The sequence below is a fragment of the Scatophagus argus genome, chromosome 7, assembly GCF_020382885.2.
Source record: "Scatophagus argus isolate fScaArg1 chromosome 7, fScaArg1.pri, whole genome shotgun sequence".
NCBI lineage: Eukaryota > Metazoa > Chordata > Actinopteri > Scatophagidae > Scatophagus > Scatophagus argus.
In genome coordinates this window covers 16,947,717-16,962,490 of record NC_058499.1, presented here as the reverse complement: position 1 = coordinate 16,962,490, position 14,774 = coordinate 16,947,717, and the positions used below count along the sequence as shown (strand labels likewise).

At 43.3% G+C, this 14,774-nt stretch overlaps 2 protein-coding genes across 3 annotated transcripts in view; both read left to right on the top strand.

Annotated features, from left to right (window-relative positions):
- Window positions 1-2,309, top strand: part of b4galnt4a (beta-1,4-N-acetyl-galactosaminyl transferase 4a) — a 124,881-nt gene extending 122,572 nt beyond the window's left edge. Inside the window, exon 20 of the mRNA XM_046394793.1 lies at window positions 45-2,309. Coding sequence (XP_046250749.1) covers window positions 45-159 — 115 coding nt within the window. The 3' untranslated portion in view covers window positions 160-2,309. The remainder of the gene's footprint in view (window positions 1-44) is intronic.
- A 1,618-nt stretch (window positions 2,310-3,927) lies between these two features.
- abtb2b (ankyrin repeat and BTB (POZ) domain containing 2b) overlaps window positions 3,928-14,774 on the top strand; it is a 44,232-nt gene continuing 33,385 nt past the window's right edge. The window contains exons 1-2 of one of the 2 annotated variants that reach the window (XM_046393486.1): window positions 3,943-4,077; window positions 4,365-5,860. In XM_046393486.1, the coding sequence (XP_046249442.1) occupies window positions 4,969-5,860 (892 nt within the window). In that variant the 5' untranslated portion in view covers window positions 3,943-4,077; window positions 4,365-4,968. Of the gene's footprint in view, window positions 4,078-4,364; window positions 5,861-14,774 lie in introns of both variants that reach the window. The other variant, XM_046393487.1, reaches the window with a different exon arrangement.

Below are 14,774 nucleotides of genomic sequence, written 5' to 3'. Positions count from 1 at the left end.
AGAGCCTTGTTTTAACCCAGTGTTTCTCCCTCCCTCCCCTACAGGGTACTGCAGAACGGTTTGGAAGTAGAGAGACTACGTTTGAGGAACTTCTTTCACTACTACCACTCCAAACGGGGCATGTGGAACGCCCAAAACAAGAAAACTCCCAAGGGATAGTGCCCCTGCCCCACACTGGTTGGATTTTTCTGAACCTGCCTGCAGATCCACTGTGTGTGAGAGAGACCTGTAGGAGCTCGCTCACTGCCTGAACTCTGCCTTTTTTTTTTTGTTTTGTTTTGTAAAACAGGCTCCGTTCAGGGATGCCTCTGTTTCGCCATCTGCCCTCCTTTGTGCGCTTGTCTGTGTGAAGAAAATGGAATCTGAACTTTGCAAGCGAGCCGACTGGGCAGAGAGACCACAGTCATCACTTTGCCTCACTGACTGATCTACTGTACAGAGAGAAGAGAGTCATTTTTGTTCTCCTTCTCTCTGTCCCTTTTTAGGTGCAATGTTTTCAGACAGACTGGAAAGCAGCTGTGTGTGTGTGTGTGTGTGTGTGTGTGCATATGCGTGTGTGGCCGTGTAAGATTGTGTGTGTGTATGTATATATGTGTGTGTATCTGTACCTGGGTGTGTTGCCATTTGTGCGTGTTTATGCTGACAGGAAGTACCTTTTTTTCTAACAAGGAGATGTGAAGACAACTTAAGATCTTTTTTTCTTAACACACTCTCGCTTGGGAGCCTAATAGAATGTGTGTCAACATGTTATTCGGATAGACTCAGACATGGTGGTATAGTTTGAATAGAGGAACTCTGTCTTTGGTAAACAGTATGTCTAAATACATCAATTACTACCTGTTGGATATCATTAACCAGTATGACCAAGGTGCTGACACCTGATTCTAAACCCTTTCAAAACAGAAATCAGCCCGTTTCCAAACAAATTTGTCATCTCTATATCTCTTTTCTGTCCCTCTCTCTCCCTCCATCACGTTCAACGTCATGCTAATTTGTATCTGTTGAAACATATATAGCACTGCTGCTTATTTGTAATATCGCTTTTAAGTACTACACCCACATTAATGCTCTCCATTGGTTATGACTTGATTCATTTTATTTCATTAGCTGAAGTTTAACTGAAATGGGTTTTCACTTGCCCTGACAGAGTGAGGATGCACTAACATTTGGGATGCTACTTTACGTTCAAAAAACACTGAATTTGTGAACAGTTTACATCTTTTAACTCTGCTGAAGGTATTCCCTCCAGATCTCTAACCTCATTGTCAACTGGAACATAAAAATCTTAACAGGAGGGAAGCAGAGGACAAAAGCAGCTTTCTGTCATTTGATTTTAAACATTGTCACACAGTTGTTGTTTTTTAAGCATTTTCTGACCTGTGTTTCCACTGTTGGATCTGAGGGATTAAAAATCATATCTCTCATATTAAAATCCCACAGAGACAGGGAATGCTTTGCTTTTGTGGACATCAGCACTCTTCTTTTAAGCTTGTATAAAGCTTCAACAGAAGGGAGACCAGTTCATGTGTTGGACACGATGTGGCAAGGCATGGCTGTTTCACAAATGTGTGCCTTTATCGGGGTTTGGCTGCAGGCAGTTTTTAAACTATTTAGAGAAGAGGGCAGGGGAAGACACAGTTATTTATCAGCAGGCTGTAATGTCACTGTAAATTCAGATACACTGTATATGAAGGAAATATGGTTCTCTTCAATGGATTACAGACATGTCAGTGTATTTCTTATATTACCTTAGAAGCAGGAAAGAATGGTCTTTGCAAGCCAGTTGCCACGTCAGTGAGGTAGACAGCGATGGTACTAATGACTACTGAGCGAAATCAGGAGGTGTGATGGAGTCTTCCTGGCAGCTGCAGTTTAGCAGGACCCCACCTCCTCTCAGTACCTTGGCTGGAGGCCAGGCTCCTATTACCTCTGTTTATGCAACATGGTACTTACACTGATGGGGACTGGCTGGAGGGCTCAAACCTTGACATATATATATATATGGCTGAAAATTAATGATCTGTTATTGACTATATGATTGTCAAAATGCCCTCCAAGACCCTTTCTTTGCCTCCACAGGAAAAAGGTCTATACTGTAGGTCATTTAACACTGACATGAGACTATTTAAGGAACAAAAGAAACACATTAAATATAAGACTATATATATAAGAAACATAAAAATGAAAAATAGGAATATACATTCCAAGGTAATTTCTGTGAAATTGTTTTGTAGAGAAAAGGTTTTAAGAATGTATTGTACTTTTATTTTGATTTGTTGGTTTTTTTGCAAATAAAATTTTATGCTTACGTCCAGGTAATTTTTGATATGTGTCTTTATTGTTATCGGCTACAACTAAAGAATTAAAAAAAAGACAAACAAACAAACAAGAACTATTCCCTATATGACCACATGATGGTGCTCCATTCATGCATACGTGCAGTACCTGCAGAGGTACAGTGGTTGGATGGCTTCATATTCAACCGTATAAACTAGATAAAGTTGATATTCAACTTTATCTAGTTGAATATTTAAAAAAACATGCTCATGTTGTGGGTCTGTGATATTTTCTCCAGTACCTAATCAACTTAAATATGTACTTACTTTTTCATTTTGATGTGTATGAAGCCATCCAACCACTGTACCTCTGCAGGTACAGCATGTATGCATGAGTGATCACAGACGTACATCATGAGAATGTTTTTTTAAATATTCAACTAGGTAAAGAAATTTCAATGCTCTCATGTACTTGTATCACCAGTTTTGAATACAAAGTGAACATGATATAATGTGAAAACCCTGTTTTTCTTCTCTGAGGCTGACATCACCATCCAGTTAAAGTGATCTTATACCACATTCACTGTGTTTTATGACCAACGCAGAGAAAATAACAAACTAACATTGTTACATTGTTACATTATGAAACTAACATTGTGAGCTAAGAACTGTCAAGTCTCGAGAGCCCAGAGCTGACAAGTGTTCGTGACCATGTTTAATCACCTGGAGGGTTTTTTGTTTGTTTGTTTTGCGCTGTTGATCCTTGATGTTTGCCCCTTAGCATGTACACACAGAGAGAGCATGATGTAAGCTCTGTCCTCACCACAGCTAAACGAGGTCTGGATGGGGTAAGTGCTAACCTCCTGTGATCTCCTCTACACCCTGTGTGTCTTCTGATCTCATTTACAGAAGCTTTGAATAACAGCCTAAAACTGGGGAGGTTAACTGGGCTGAAAGGGTGACTCCCTACGCAGTCTGCCTCACTGAGTGATTCATAGGTCATGATGTGTGAGTGTGTGTGTGTCTGTTTGAGAGTCAGTTTTTCCACTTTAAGTCCATACATAGTATAGTATGTCCTATACACTCGAGGTCTGTAGTATATATGTGCCAAAAAAAACCCTCCAAAAACATAAAAGCCACTTTCACAATGCGTTGCTGTCTCCCAGGAGTGCAGATTACGTGTTCTTACTCAAGCCCATTATGGAATAGTGTCGGACTCTGTCCTAGCAGAGACACACCCTACCTGTCTATGAGAGTGTTGAGTGATGAGAAGCAGGTAGTCACAGGCCTCTTCAGCATGTTTGCTTTGTGTAACTTCAAGCACATTACATTGCCAAACCAGAAACAACAAACGGACCACATGGTGATCCATAATTTAAAGTTTCATAAGAGGATTTGCTCAAACTTTGTTTTGAAAGCAAGAGCTGCCACTTTCCTTTGGCATTACCTCTGCTCAACTGGTACTGAATGAGCACATAATAGTGGACTGGGTAGCTACTGCATAAAGTCAGCATGCAGTGTGTTGGTTGACAGAACGAAAGAAAGACAGAAAAATTGTATTTTCTATTACAACACTTATGTCTTTCTTACAATCCCAAATAAGCTTTTAAAATATGCTTTCAGCGAAGAGTCTAAGCCTCATCAAATCAAAGTAAACACAGCTCCGCCTCTTACGCCATTACCGAGTTCTTTACACATTCAATTTCTGTTACAGGCTGCAGGTGGCAGATTAGCTCATGTGCAGGCAGTCAGCCAAGGCTCAACACCACTGAAGTCTGCTCGGTGTGCAGTTTGACTGCAGGTAAGTGAACCAGAAGAGTACCCAAAGACCATTTAATATAATAATTGACGGGAGTTCGTTTCGTGGATTAGTTACTAAAGGGGGATAGCCTTTAATTAGATTATACATTGCCAATTAAACACAATTTGTGGCAAAATTGTAATGATAATAAATAAATAAAGATTGTGGACCAAAACTGCGTAAGCAATATGATCCTATTGTATGCAACCATATGAAGGTCATACAAAGGGAAATTGTTTTATGTTTCATTTATGGAAAAACAAAGTTTACCCATTCTCCTAAACTAGGGAAAGATTTGAAGTGGATCGTGATTGGCTTCTGGAAAACTCAACCCCGCCCTGATTGGATGCTCGAGCCGCTTCCGTGTTGTCATTCAGAAACTGGCTCTCCTTTCACACATCTGTAGCTGAGTTTGTCCGACACACTGAGCACCGGGGACGGGAGAGCTAAGAGGTAGGCTCGGACTTTTTCGCGGTTATCTCGGAAAACGAAAAGCATTTCGTGTCTCTTGACATTTATTGATAAATGAACTCGAGGCTGGCTGTAGTCAGAGAGCAGGGAGACATTTCGGCGTGTTTTAAAAGACTGTGGACACTGGAGGAAAGTTTATATCCCTGCGCTGCCCCGGGCAAAAGGTGAGACGGGCGCGACTTCATCTTTCCTGGCTCTCCCGTTTGTTATCGACAACATACGGTGGTTTTGATCTCAAAATTACCCATATACAGTCGTGTTGTTTCGTTGTTCTAGCAGCATGTCTGACAAGTGCCGCGCGGTGTAACCAGTTCATCCAGCTCGGCGGAGTTTCGACTGCTGCTTTGATAGACTTCCAGGTAATCCGCTGACGAGCTTCGCAGCACTTCCAAAGCACCCCTCGAAAGCCCTTTCACAATAATGGCCGGACTGAGCAATGTCCACATGAAAACCCTGGAGGACCTGACGCTGGACTCTGGCTACGGGGCAGGGGACTCCTGCAAATCCCTCAGCCTGTCCTCCTCCAAGTCCAACTCTCAAGCCTTCATGACGGCCCCTCATCGGGGCAACTGGTGGTACTACTCCGGCTCCATGAACAGCAGGAACAACAGCTGGGACACAGTCAACACTGTCCTACCCGAGGACCCGGAGGACATCTTCTCCAAGTGTCCCCGCTTGCCTGAGCTGGAAGAGTTCCCCTGGACAGAAGAAGAGGTGGCCAAGATACTGCGCAAAGTGGCCGAGAGTGGGAGCATTAAAGGGGGGCCCGCACCTATGTTCTCTCCGGAGGCTGTGAGGCGGCTGTCAGCTCTCCTCCGCAGGGCCCTGATCCGCATCTCCAGAGAGGCTCAGCGGCTCAGCGTCATGCACTGCCGCTGCACGCGCTTCGAGGTGCAGAGCGCCATGAGGCTGGTGCTCAGCTGGGCCCTGGCCGACCACTGCGTCTCTGCTACGGTCAAGGCCATCTCCATGTATAGCATGAGCGCCGGGGAACTGCTGAGGAAGGGCAAGTCCGCCCGCTGCGGCTTGTCCTTTTCCGTGGGACGCTTCTTCCGCTGGATGGTGGATACTCGCATCTCTGTGCGCATCCACGAATATGCAGCCATATGCTTGACCGCATGCATGGAAGCTCTGGTGGAGGAGATAGGTGCCCGGGTGCTGATGGCCGAGAGGCCTCATTCTGGTCCGGATTCAGGGTCAGCGTGCGCCCCTGTGAGTGCAGAGGCCCTGGAGGGCATAGTGAACAATGACGCTGAGCTGTGGGGAGTCCTGCAGCACTATGAGCACCTGATCTGCGGGAAGAACGCCAATGGTAAATACATCTTTTATAGTCTTTTTCTCTTCTCTTTTCCTTTTAAATCAACAAAATGTCCAATTGTTCTGTGAGTAAATTGATGCACATGACAGCTTTCAGGGTATATTTTGCTGTGTGGCGATGGGTGTCAAAATTCTCCCCAAAGATTTTTTTCTTCTGCTGCACACTCTGCTCCCAGAGTGCTGGTCACCACTTTCCACTCCCTCACAGGGTGGAAAAGGTGAACTGTGGCCTGCTGCTGGATACAATAGCAGCTCTTTGTGTGTGAACATTTGATGGATCCAGTGCTAATTTGACTTGTCAGAATAGGAAAATAACAGTGCAGAGGCATCTGATAAGAACAAAGAGGGTATTTTCTCTCTGACCAGTGTCGTATGGGGAGAAACGACCACTGGATTCTGTGTTGAACAGGCAAATTAGATTAGAACTATACTTCTCAGTTGCATAATTGAGTCTTCATGTTTCACTCTTGCTCTGCTGTTGTGATTTGGGGTGCAGGGAGCCCTTAGAGCATGCAGGAGGCTTGTCTGTTGACACAGCCCTCTGTTTATGCTGACTTCACCTCTCATCCTCCCGCTGTGTTGGCTGTACTCCTGTCAGATCCTCCCCTTCTTCCATTTCCTCATCCCGCTCTCATCCTCTCCTCCTGTTGGACGCATCTCTTTAACCCACAACCGTCTCCTCTTATGTTACATCACTCTCCCTCCACTCTTGTCCAGCTCCAGCTGTGCATTCTGCTCCCTGTCCATTTGTTTCCTCCATCCTCAAATCCCTCCTCAATTAACTCTCTTTCTCTTCTGTCTTTGTCGAACCCTACTCAGCTCATGGCACTCTTTCCATTGCTGTTTTGGCAGCTCAGTATTGAGTTGATTCATGGGCTTGTGTTGGGACAATGTAACCAGCCTTTGTTTGTGGCCCACTACCAGCTCCCTGGAGCAGAGCTTTTTACTGCAGGACAATGGCCTTTTGTTGTGTGATCTTGCAGCTTAGCCCAACACAGAGGGAGTGAAAACAAATGCTAGGGAAGCTGGGCATACACATCCATGAACATACACTACAGAGAGATGAAGAGGGAGAGAGAGAGAGAGAGAGTGAGAGACAGAATTATTACTTTATTATAGGCTCACTGCTGATTTATGTTTAGGGCGTAATCAGGAGTACCTTCATTTGCATGAGAAGAATGTGTTGATGCAGTGACACTGCCAAACTTCTAAAGGTCTGAAATCATTTGGCATGTAAGACTCATTCCCTGGGACCTTAGAGTTTATATTCTGTGCAGCTCCAGATAATTTCATTATAATGAGCTCCATGTTTAAACCCACAGATTGTGTGTTAGAAAAAGTATTGCATTGAACTTGCCTGTTATCTGGCCATATGTCTGAGCTGTTTCATTGCAAAATAAGTTAAAGAGCAGCTTTTGTTCCAGTATTTAACCAGATGTCTTTTGGTTGGGTTTCGGCTGGCCTATTTTGGTGAGTTCAGTCATTGGTTTTGAGAAAGACCAGTTAGAGTGTGTGTGTGTGTGTGTAGTGTAATAACAACAGACCATTATTCTGACCACCCTAGCTTTTTATAGGCCCAAGACCAGGCTGTGCAATCCGCGTACCCCTCTACCACCTTACCACCTGACAACCCCCCCATGCTGAGGTCCCTCCAAACGAAAGCAAAGATCCACGTCACGCTGTCAGACCAGACAGTCTATACATAGTCTCAGAGAAGGTGTGAAGACTAATGATCATACATGTACAGGGGCATAGTCTGATAAATCCTCCTCCCTCCTTCTTAATTTTCTTCGTCTCTTTGCCTCTTTTTCTTTCTCAGGGGTTGGCCCACATCTGGAACTCTTTAAGCCAGAAATGACTTCTACGGCTCCAATAACAATTCTGAAAACTCCCTGCCTCCCTCCTCTCCTCCTGCCCTCTCTTGCTCACTCTTGCTCTTGGCCCCCCTCTTTTTTTCTTTGCTGTTGCCTTCACGTCCACTTCATCTTTATCTGTTTATTTCTTCTGGTCTACAGGGAGTGCATTAGAGGAACCCGGTTGTGATGTGCCAGGATCTTATTCATTACTCATGCACACACTTGCACGAGCACATATGCACACACACACACGGACACACACATACTCTGAAACCTATTTAGTCTGCTTTGCATGTGGCTCCACAGCACTGGTTGAACTCACTACAAAGTGCCGCTATACCGAAGAATCCATTTGTCATTCGTTTCTCTGCACAGGGAAATAGCACAAGCGAGCTCTTGCTTTGTATTGATAGAACTGTTGGGCATTTTAAAGTGCAGAGTAGTAGCTTTACTAATGGACACTGGAAGTGGCTATGAAATCATTGATCTTTATGACTGGCATACAGTCCGTTAAACTCTGGTCCGGTTGGCACAACAGTTTTCCAAGTGAAGACCAGTTTGAGCTTTTGTGGGACTTTTGCAGTGTTCTCAGATCTTTTTGTGTTTGTATTTGTTTCTCAAGCTAACTGTTGAAGCAGTAGTCAAATATTTAAATATTATACAAACTACTAACTTGAGGCTGTTGACTCTTAATGGCTGCATTCAAGCTTTGCAATGGAAGACTGCTTGTAAAGGGCAGGGACTTACTGAAAGAGAGCATTCATACATAAGAGCATAATTTACCTGGATAAATAAACTTTGATTTGGTCCAGTACAAACAAAAAAGTTCAGTTTCTCTGCTCCAGCTCTATAAAGGTAGTAAAAAGGACTGTGAGTAATGTGTTTTGGGTGCACCGAGAGAACAGGGCATATGATTTGCTTCTCAGTATTTCCCTAAATATGTATTTAGCCCAGAAAGAGGCGTGGGAACAGCATGCAGAAAAGATTCAGAGAGAGCAGCCCAGCACTGTGGTCACACAGATGGGGAAACCAGCACTCTGAAAATACACTCCCTGCTCCACAAATCTGGAGTAGGATCAAATCCAGGTTTGGAAAACATATCAGGATATTAATATTATGGTGAAACTGATTTAAGTTCATCCTTGTGTGATGCCTGTTAGGCATGCAACAAATTTGCTTAGGCATTAACTGCAAGCATGTATTTGGCCAATATAACTGGACACAATTTAGGTTAACCTTGTGAACACTGTCAGCAGGTCAGTATGTGTGTAGACTTAAGACTATAATTCATATAGCTTTAGTGGATAATCAGGGCTAATCCTTCATAAAACAGTGCACTTTGTGTTTGTGTGAGTGTTTCATGTGGGTGCATGTACCACTTCAGGCTACAGACACACTCTCTCTCTCTCTCACACACACACACACTGATGGTGCATGTCACTGTTTGTACTGGCTTCTTGTCTGGTCCCAGCTGTAAAAACACTGACCCATTACAGTGCTGGTGTGCACATGTGTTTCAGTGTGCTCGTCTGTGGGTGCTCAAATGTACTCGTGTGGGTATGTAGACTATTCTTGGAAAACCATGAGTGATGCTTTCATAGATATCACTCGGCAAATGACATCAGGATATTATAAAACCAATGACATTGATTCAGGAAGTTCCAGTAGATTTGACATTCCTTAACACAAGCCTTTTTTTGTGACATTAATAACAATCAAATAACCTTCTCAACAGATTGCGTTGTCTGCTGTGTTTAGTCTGTCTTTACTCACTCCTCTCTTCTTCAAAATTTCTCAGACATTATTTTGATTTCAAGTCACGCTCCTCCCATTACATTACTTCAGCATGAGTCATGCTTCTTAACACTGTTTACAGTAAAGCACTGATAAAGAGGAAGCAAAAGATGGGGAATACAGATACTCAAGGGAAAAATAGCAATGGATGCAAATAGAGACACAAAAATAGTGACAGCATACTTGAAAGCATCTGTGCCTTTGCATCTTGATTTATTATTTCTAATCACATTCTTGGAGAGTAGTGGTTGAGTCTTTATTTTATCCAGAGAGAACAGCAGTGCTTGGATTGGTATTGAGCTTCTTTGGCTTGTCTCAATTGGAAAATGTGCAGCCAGTGTGTCACATGCCTTACCACCAAGTCCTGGATATAGTTCTCAGGGGAATCTGTCCTGCATGTTGGGTTGGGATTGCAGCTGAAGTAGCTAATGAGGGAACCAGGAAGACTGGCTGGAATCTTGGATCGGGTGGCTTAGTGCATCGCCTGAATGCTAGTAGTGGTTTTTGAAAGGAATTACTGTGTATCACATCAACCCTGTGTGAAGTCTGGCTTAGAGACAGCACTGCCGCATGCACCTGTGTTGGAGTCTGGCTTGGCCATTATAATACTGAAATCTGAGTGCCGAGGGTCAGAGGTTAAATGCCAGTGGGAGTCATACTAGTGTGAGCAAGTGTTTCTTAATAGAAAGATATGTAAAAGTGAGGATGTGGAGAAAGTGTTGCCGTTTTTTGCTATGACGCCAGTGGATGTGGTCTGTGGAGATGCAGTGTAATAGTTGGACTAGCTCAGTCACTGAGTTAGTAATGAAATAGCTATTGTCACTGTCAGTTTCATGCTTTTTATACAGATTTTTTGTGCTGCTTTCTATATAGAGGTGGAACTGAGAAATTAACTAAAATATGCACAGATGCCACTTCAGCATGGACAGGTTTTCTGCCTTTTGGTGTTTATGACACCTTGAACAAATTTCTTGTATGTTGGTGCTATTAGCTGGAAGGACAGATTGTAAGGACCAGTTACTGAAACCTCGGATGGAGGCTCAGAAGCAAACTTTGTTTTTGAGAGTGGTGGACACTGCAGAGGCCAGTCAGTGCTTATAAATTACTTTGGGTCATGTAGACCTTGGTTGCCACAACTTACCTGGGTCTTTTTTTTGTCCAACTTGTTAACTGTAGGCATGGAAACATGACCAATAATGATTCAAGATTGGGTTTAATGTGTTAGACTGAGGCTGAGGTGCAAGAGTGAATGCTATCTAACTTTACTGCCTAGACAGAGTGAGACAGTGAGGATCAGTGAGATATCAAGATTTTCTTTACATGACATTTAGTATCTGCAGCTCATCTCTGACCAACGTACTCCGTATTACAAAATTTATTAAAGAGTTTGGTCTCAACCTGCTCTAACTGGAAAGTGTCATGAGATAACTTTTGTTGTGAATTGGTGCAGTTTTATCAGAAAAGGTTTAGTAAATATACCTAATGGATTACATAAACAAATGCAAATGTTTTTGGATATTATCTTTCTGAAAACTCATGTCAAAATCTGACCTGACAGGCTCAATCCAAAATTTACTGTCATTGTGGCTGAAAGTGCAAAAAAGACCATGTGCATAATAAGCGACTGTTACAGAAAAAAGAGTGCTAACCAAGTGCAGTCAGTCACTGTAAGAAATCTGTAATTGCTACTAAAACTATCACTCTTACAGCTACACCACCCTCTCTCTCAGATATTTAACACAGAAATGATTTGATTACATGTTACAGCATATGGTTTTTGCACTGCTGCATTCAATCTTGGTTGTTTCTGTGGAAATGCACATCCGTTCTGCCTTGATTTTAAATATTTGCACAGCTCTCACAAAGAGTAAACTCTCTGAGTGTATGTCTGACCACAAAACCCTCTAAAATCATCAGTTTTCCTGTTCCTTCCCCCTGAAATGTCAATGCCAACCATCACAGTTCTAATTGCCAATAGGTATCAGCTGGCACGCCTCAGTTTTCTGCATTTGTGCTCCAGCAAAACTGAAACCAGTTACTGTAGTTGATACAGAACTGTTTTGTGGGTGATTTGGTTGTAATATTTAATTACACACAAACAGATCAGATGGGCAGACTGGCATAGGGGAGTGAAGAGAGACCGAGCATGGAGGGGGATCTGGGAGTGTGTACTTTAAGTGGAAACAGATTTGTCTGACCAGGGATTGGATATAATAACCCCTTGCTGTGTTCTCTGGTGAAATCTGTTGGAGTCGCACTGACTTGGCTCGATGGAAGCATGGAGAGAGGCAGTGAGCGTTTGAGGGAGAGATGGAGCTGCAATCCCACATATCCTCTCTGATTGGGATCTGTGTAGCCAGGTTGGTCAGAGCCAAATCTCTGCAGCTGAGGAAGTGTGTGTGTGTGTGCGCGTGTGTAATTCTGCTCCTGCATATGCCTGCGTGCATGCCAAGGAAAGGGCTGTGATCACTAAAAAAAAAGGCCACAGCTTCTTTTGGATGTTCTTCAGCCAAGCTAGGAAAGTGATGTTTTTTCCTCTTTCTTTCAAGTCTAAACTGTTGTTTTTGTGAAGGGACTGAAAGAAGGAGCTTTCTGTGATGCTGTCAGTGACCTCTTTGTCCAGTGGAGTCAGAGCAGCAGTGTGTGGAGCCTGAATGGCGAAGCTCAGATATATTGCCCTGGAAAAGCAAACACACTCGTTTTGAGACACCGTGGTGTACACACAACTCCCTCCGCCCATGGCCACCTCTCTCTTCTTCACGTCTGTGTGCATGCTATTCATTTGCACATGCAGTACACTGGTAAACACACAAGGAGACTTGCACATTTACATATTAACATAATGCCATAACATCTCAATCCAGATAAAAACATAAGGTGAAAGGTGGCATTTTGAAAATCCGTAAGTAGGAAAACAACTCTGTGCACTGATGCTCTGCCTCGCATGCACACATACATCTTCAAACACACACTCAATAGGATGCAAAGGATAAGCAGACAAGATGAAACAGAAAAGATGGCTCTTTTCCTTCTGACTTGCAATACTAAGACTGTGAGTGTGCAGAGGGTGGAGTAGGCAAACACTGTATCAATGGACAAAAACACTGGGGGTTAAGGGCTGTCATTCCTGCTTCTTTACTGTTTAGTGCCTTCCAGTTTGCTTTTAATGCCAAAAGTCCTTTAAATACAAATGTATAAGAAGGAATAATTATAGCATTTCATTTACATTGTGAAATCAGCACCCGCCTCACAAACCATCTTCTGCAGGTTGAGCAATAGTTTACAGCTTGCACGATGTTTGGAAACAGTTTCTCCAACACCCAAAACAGCCAGCCAATTTTCCAGAAGGATAATTTGGATGGAGAGAGAAGGAGAACAAGAAGGAGAATGGAAAAGTATCATCAGCTTTTATGACATGCTTGTTGGTGAGTGTGCCAGGTTCAGCAGGCAAAGTGCCCATCGTGACAGGTTAACCGAGGTGTGTGTGTACGTGTGCGTACGTGTGTGTGTGGTATGTTGCTCCACAGTCATAAGTAGGCCACCACAGCCTTTGACATTTCATCCACACGTCTTTGCTTTTGATGTCTTGCTGTCTCTCCCATCTCTGTCTCTGTCTCTCTTCTCTGATGCTGATGCTATCTGTGCTTTAGAGAGGGATTCTGTGTTTGTGTGCACATATTTGCTTGTGTGTGTTGCCCTGGACTGTCTTACTAGTTGTGTTCCACCCAAAGTACCCACAGTTCTTAGGCTCAGAAACTGCTTTTCAAAGAGCTGAAAGGTTCCTTCAGCATGTTGTCTGAATTTTCACTAGGGTATAAAGACCTGCAAAGATTAAACATATTGGTCTGCTGACGTATGAAAAAGTGGCAGCTGTACACAACATTTTTGATACTACATCATCATCATTGGTCCATATGTCTAACGCTTTCTTCTGTAACTCGTCATAGCACAATGAACAAAAAACAAACTGGTTTGCGGCTTCAGATTTTTAAAACTGTTGGCTGAAAAAAATGCCAACCAACCAGAAAAATAATTGATTAATTTAGACTCTGGTCTCTGCAGCGGAAACATCAAAGTACCTGGGGAAAGATCTTGCGGTGGAAACTCTGTTAACATTGGTGTCCAATCACAGAACGATGTGTCCAGAATGGCGGAGTCCAGGCCTGTTAGCTTGCTGGATATCCAGCTCTGTTTGAAAGCACAAAGAATATAGAGTTTTGCCCTTTCTTACTTTCTTGACAAGTCTTCCAGTAAGAGAAATTGATGCAGTGTGTTTCAAATGTTTTGAATGTTACTATGGATAAAGGTTAACACACATTCTCCCTCTCTTTCTTCATCCTCCTCTCTCTTTTGCCGCCTGCCCTTCACTCAGCTGTATCGCCTCTCCTCGTCAGACACTGGAATGTCTTTGTTTGTGCATTGAGGCTGCACCTTCGTCAGCAACAATACATACATAAACATCAAGGCTCAGCCGATTGTTTGAATCTCTGAAATTGCCTTCATCACAGGATATATTGTCCCTGCTCCAAGTTGTGCTGTGGGTTCAGTTCCTTTTCTTACTCTGATTTCTGAGTTATATTGGTTGTTCTCAACCCACGTAGATTTCCCTCACCTGTTCTGTTGTACCATACATTGTCCTTTCTCTGCTTCCCACTTGGTCTATGCCGCAAAACCCAGCCTACAATTCAGTTTTTTTTCCAAAGCCTTTGCTTTTTTGTCTGCAACCCTACAACCAGTGCCATCACCTAAACACATCACCTGTTGGGTCAAGGTCACCCATATAGACATGTGGTGATTTAAAGAGCCACAGTGGTGAACACAGCATATTTGGCCCAAAAGCCGTGTACAGTAAGGCTTCCTGGAATTCCCTCGTGGTTAGCGCAGGGAAGGAGCACATTTAGAGCAGGGCCATATGGAGAACACATGTGGGCACAGGAAAACAGACTGTGTCAAGACAGGGCACCCTTGGCCAAAGCCTTTAGTCTCTTTTCTGTTGATAAGATCTGCACAGCACATACACCACATGTGGGCTTCTTCATGGAACCAAAATAAACAGTCCTGATCCCAGAGGTAACCAAAAGAAGATGTGTCTTGTTAGGGAAAGTTAGTAACAAAACTCTCATGAAATGGAGGTGTGACTCCTAGCCACATACTGTGATTTATGACTCAGGTGTCCGGATGAACATATAAAGGATTAGCTAATGTTTAGGGCACACATGCAGAGCTGGAACAGTCATCATCAGGATGGCCTGCATTTCT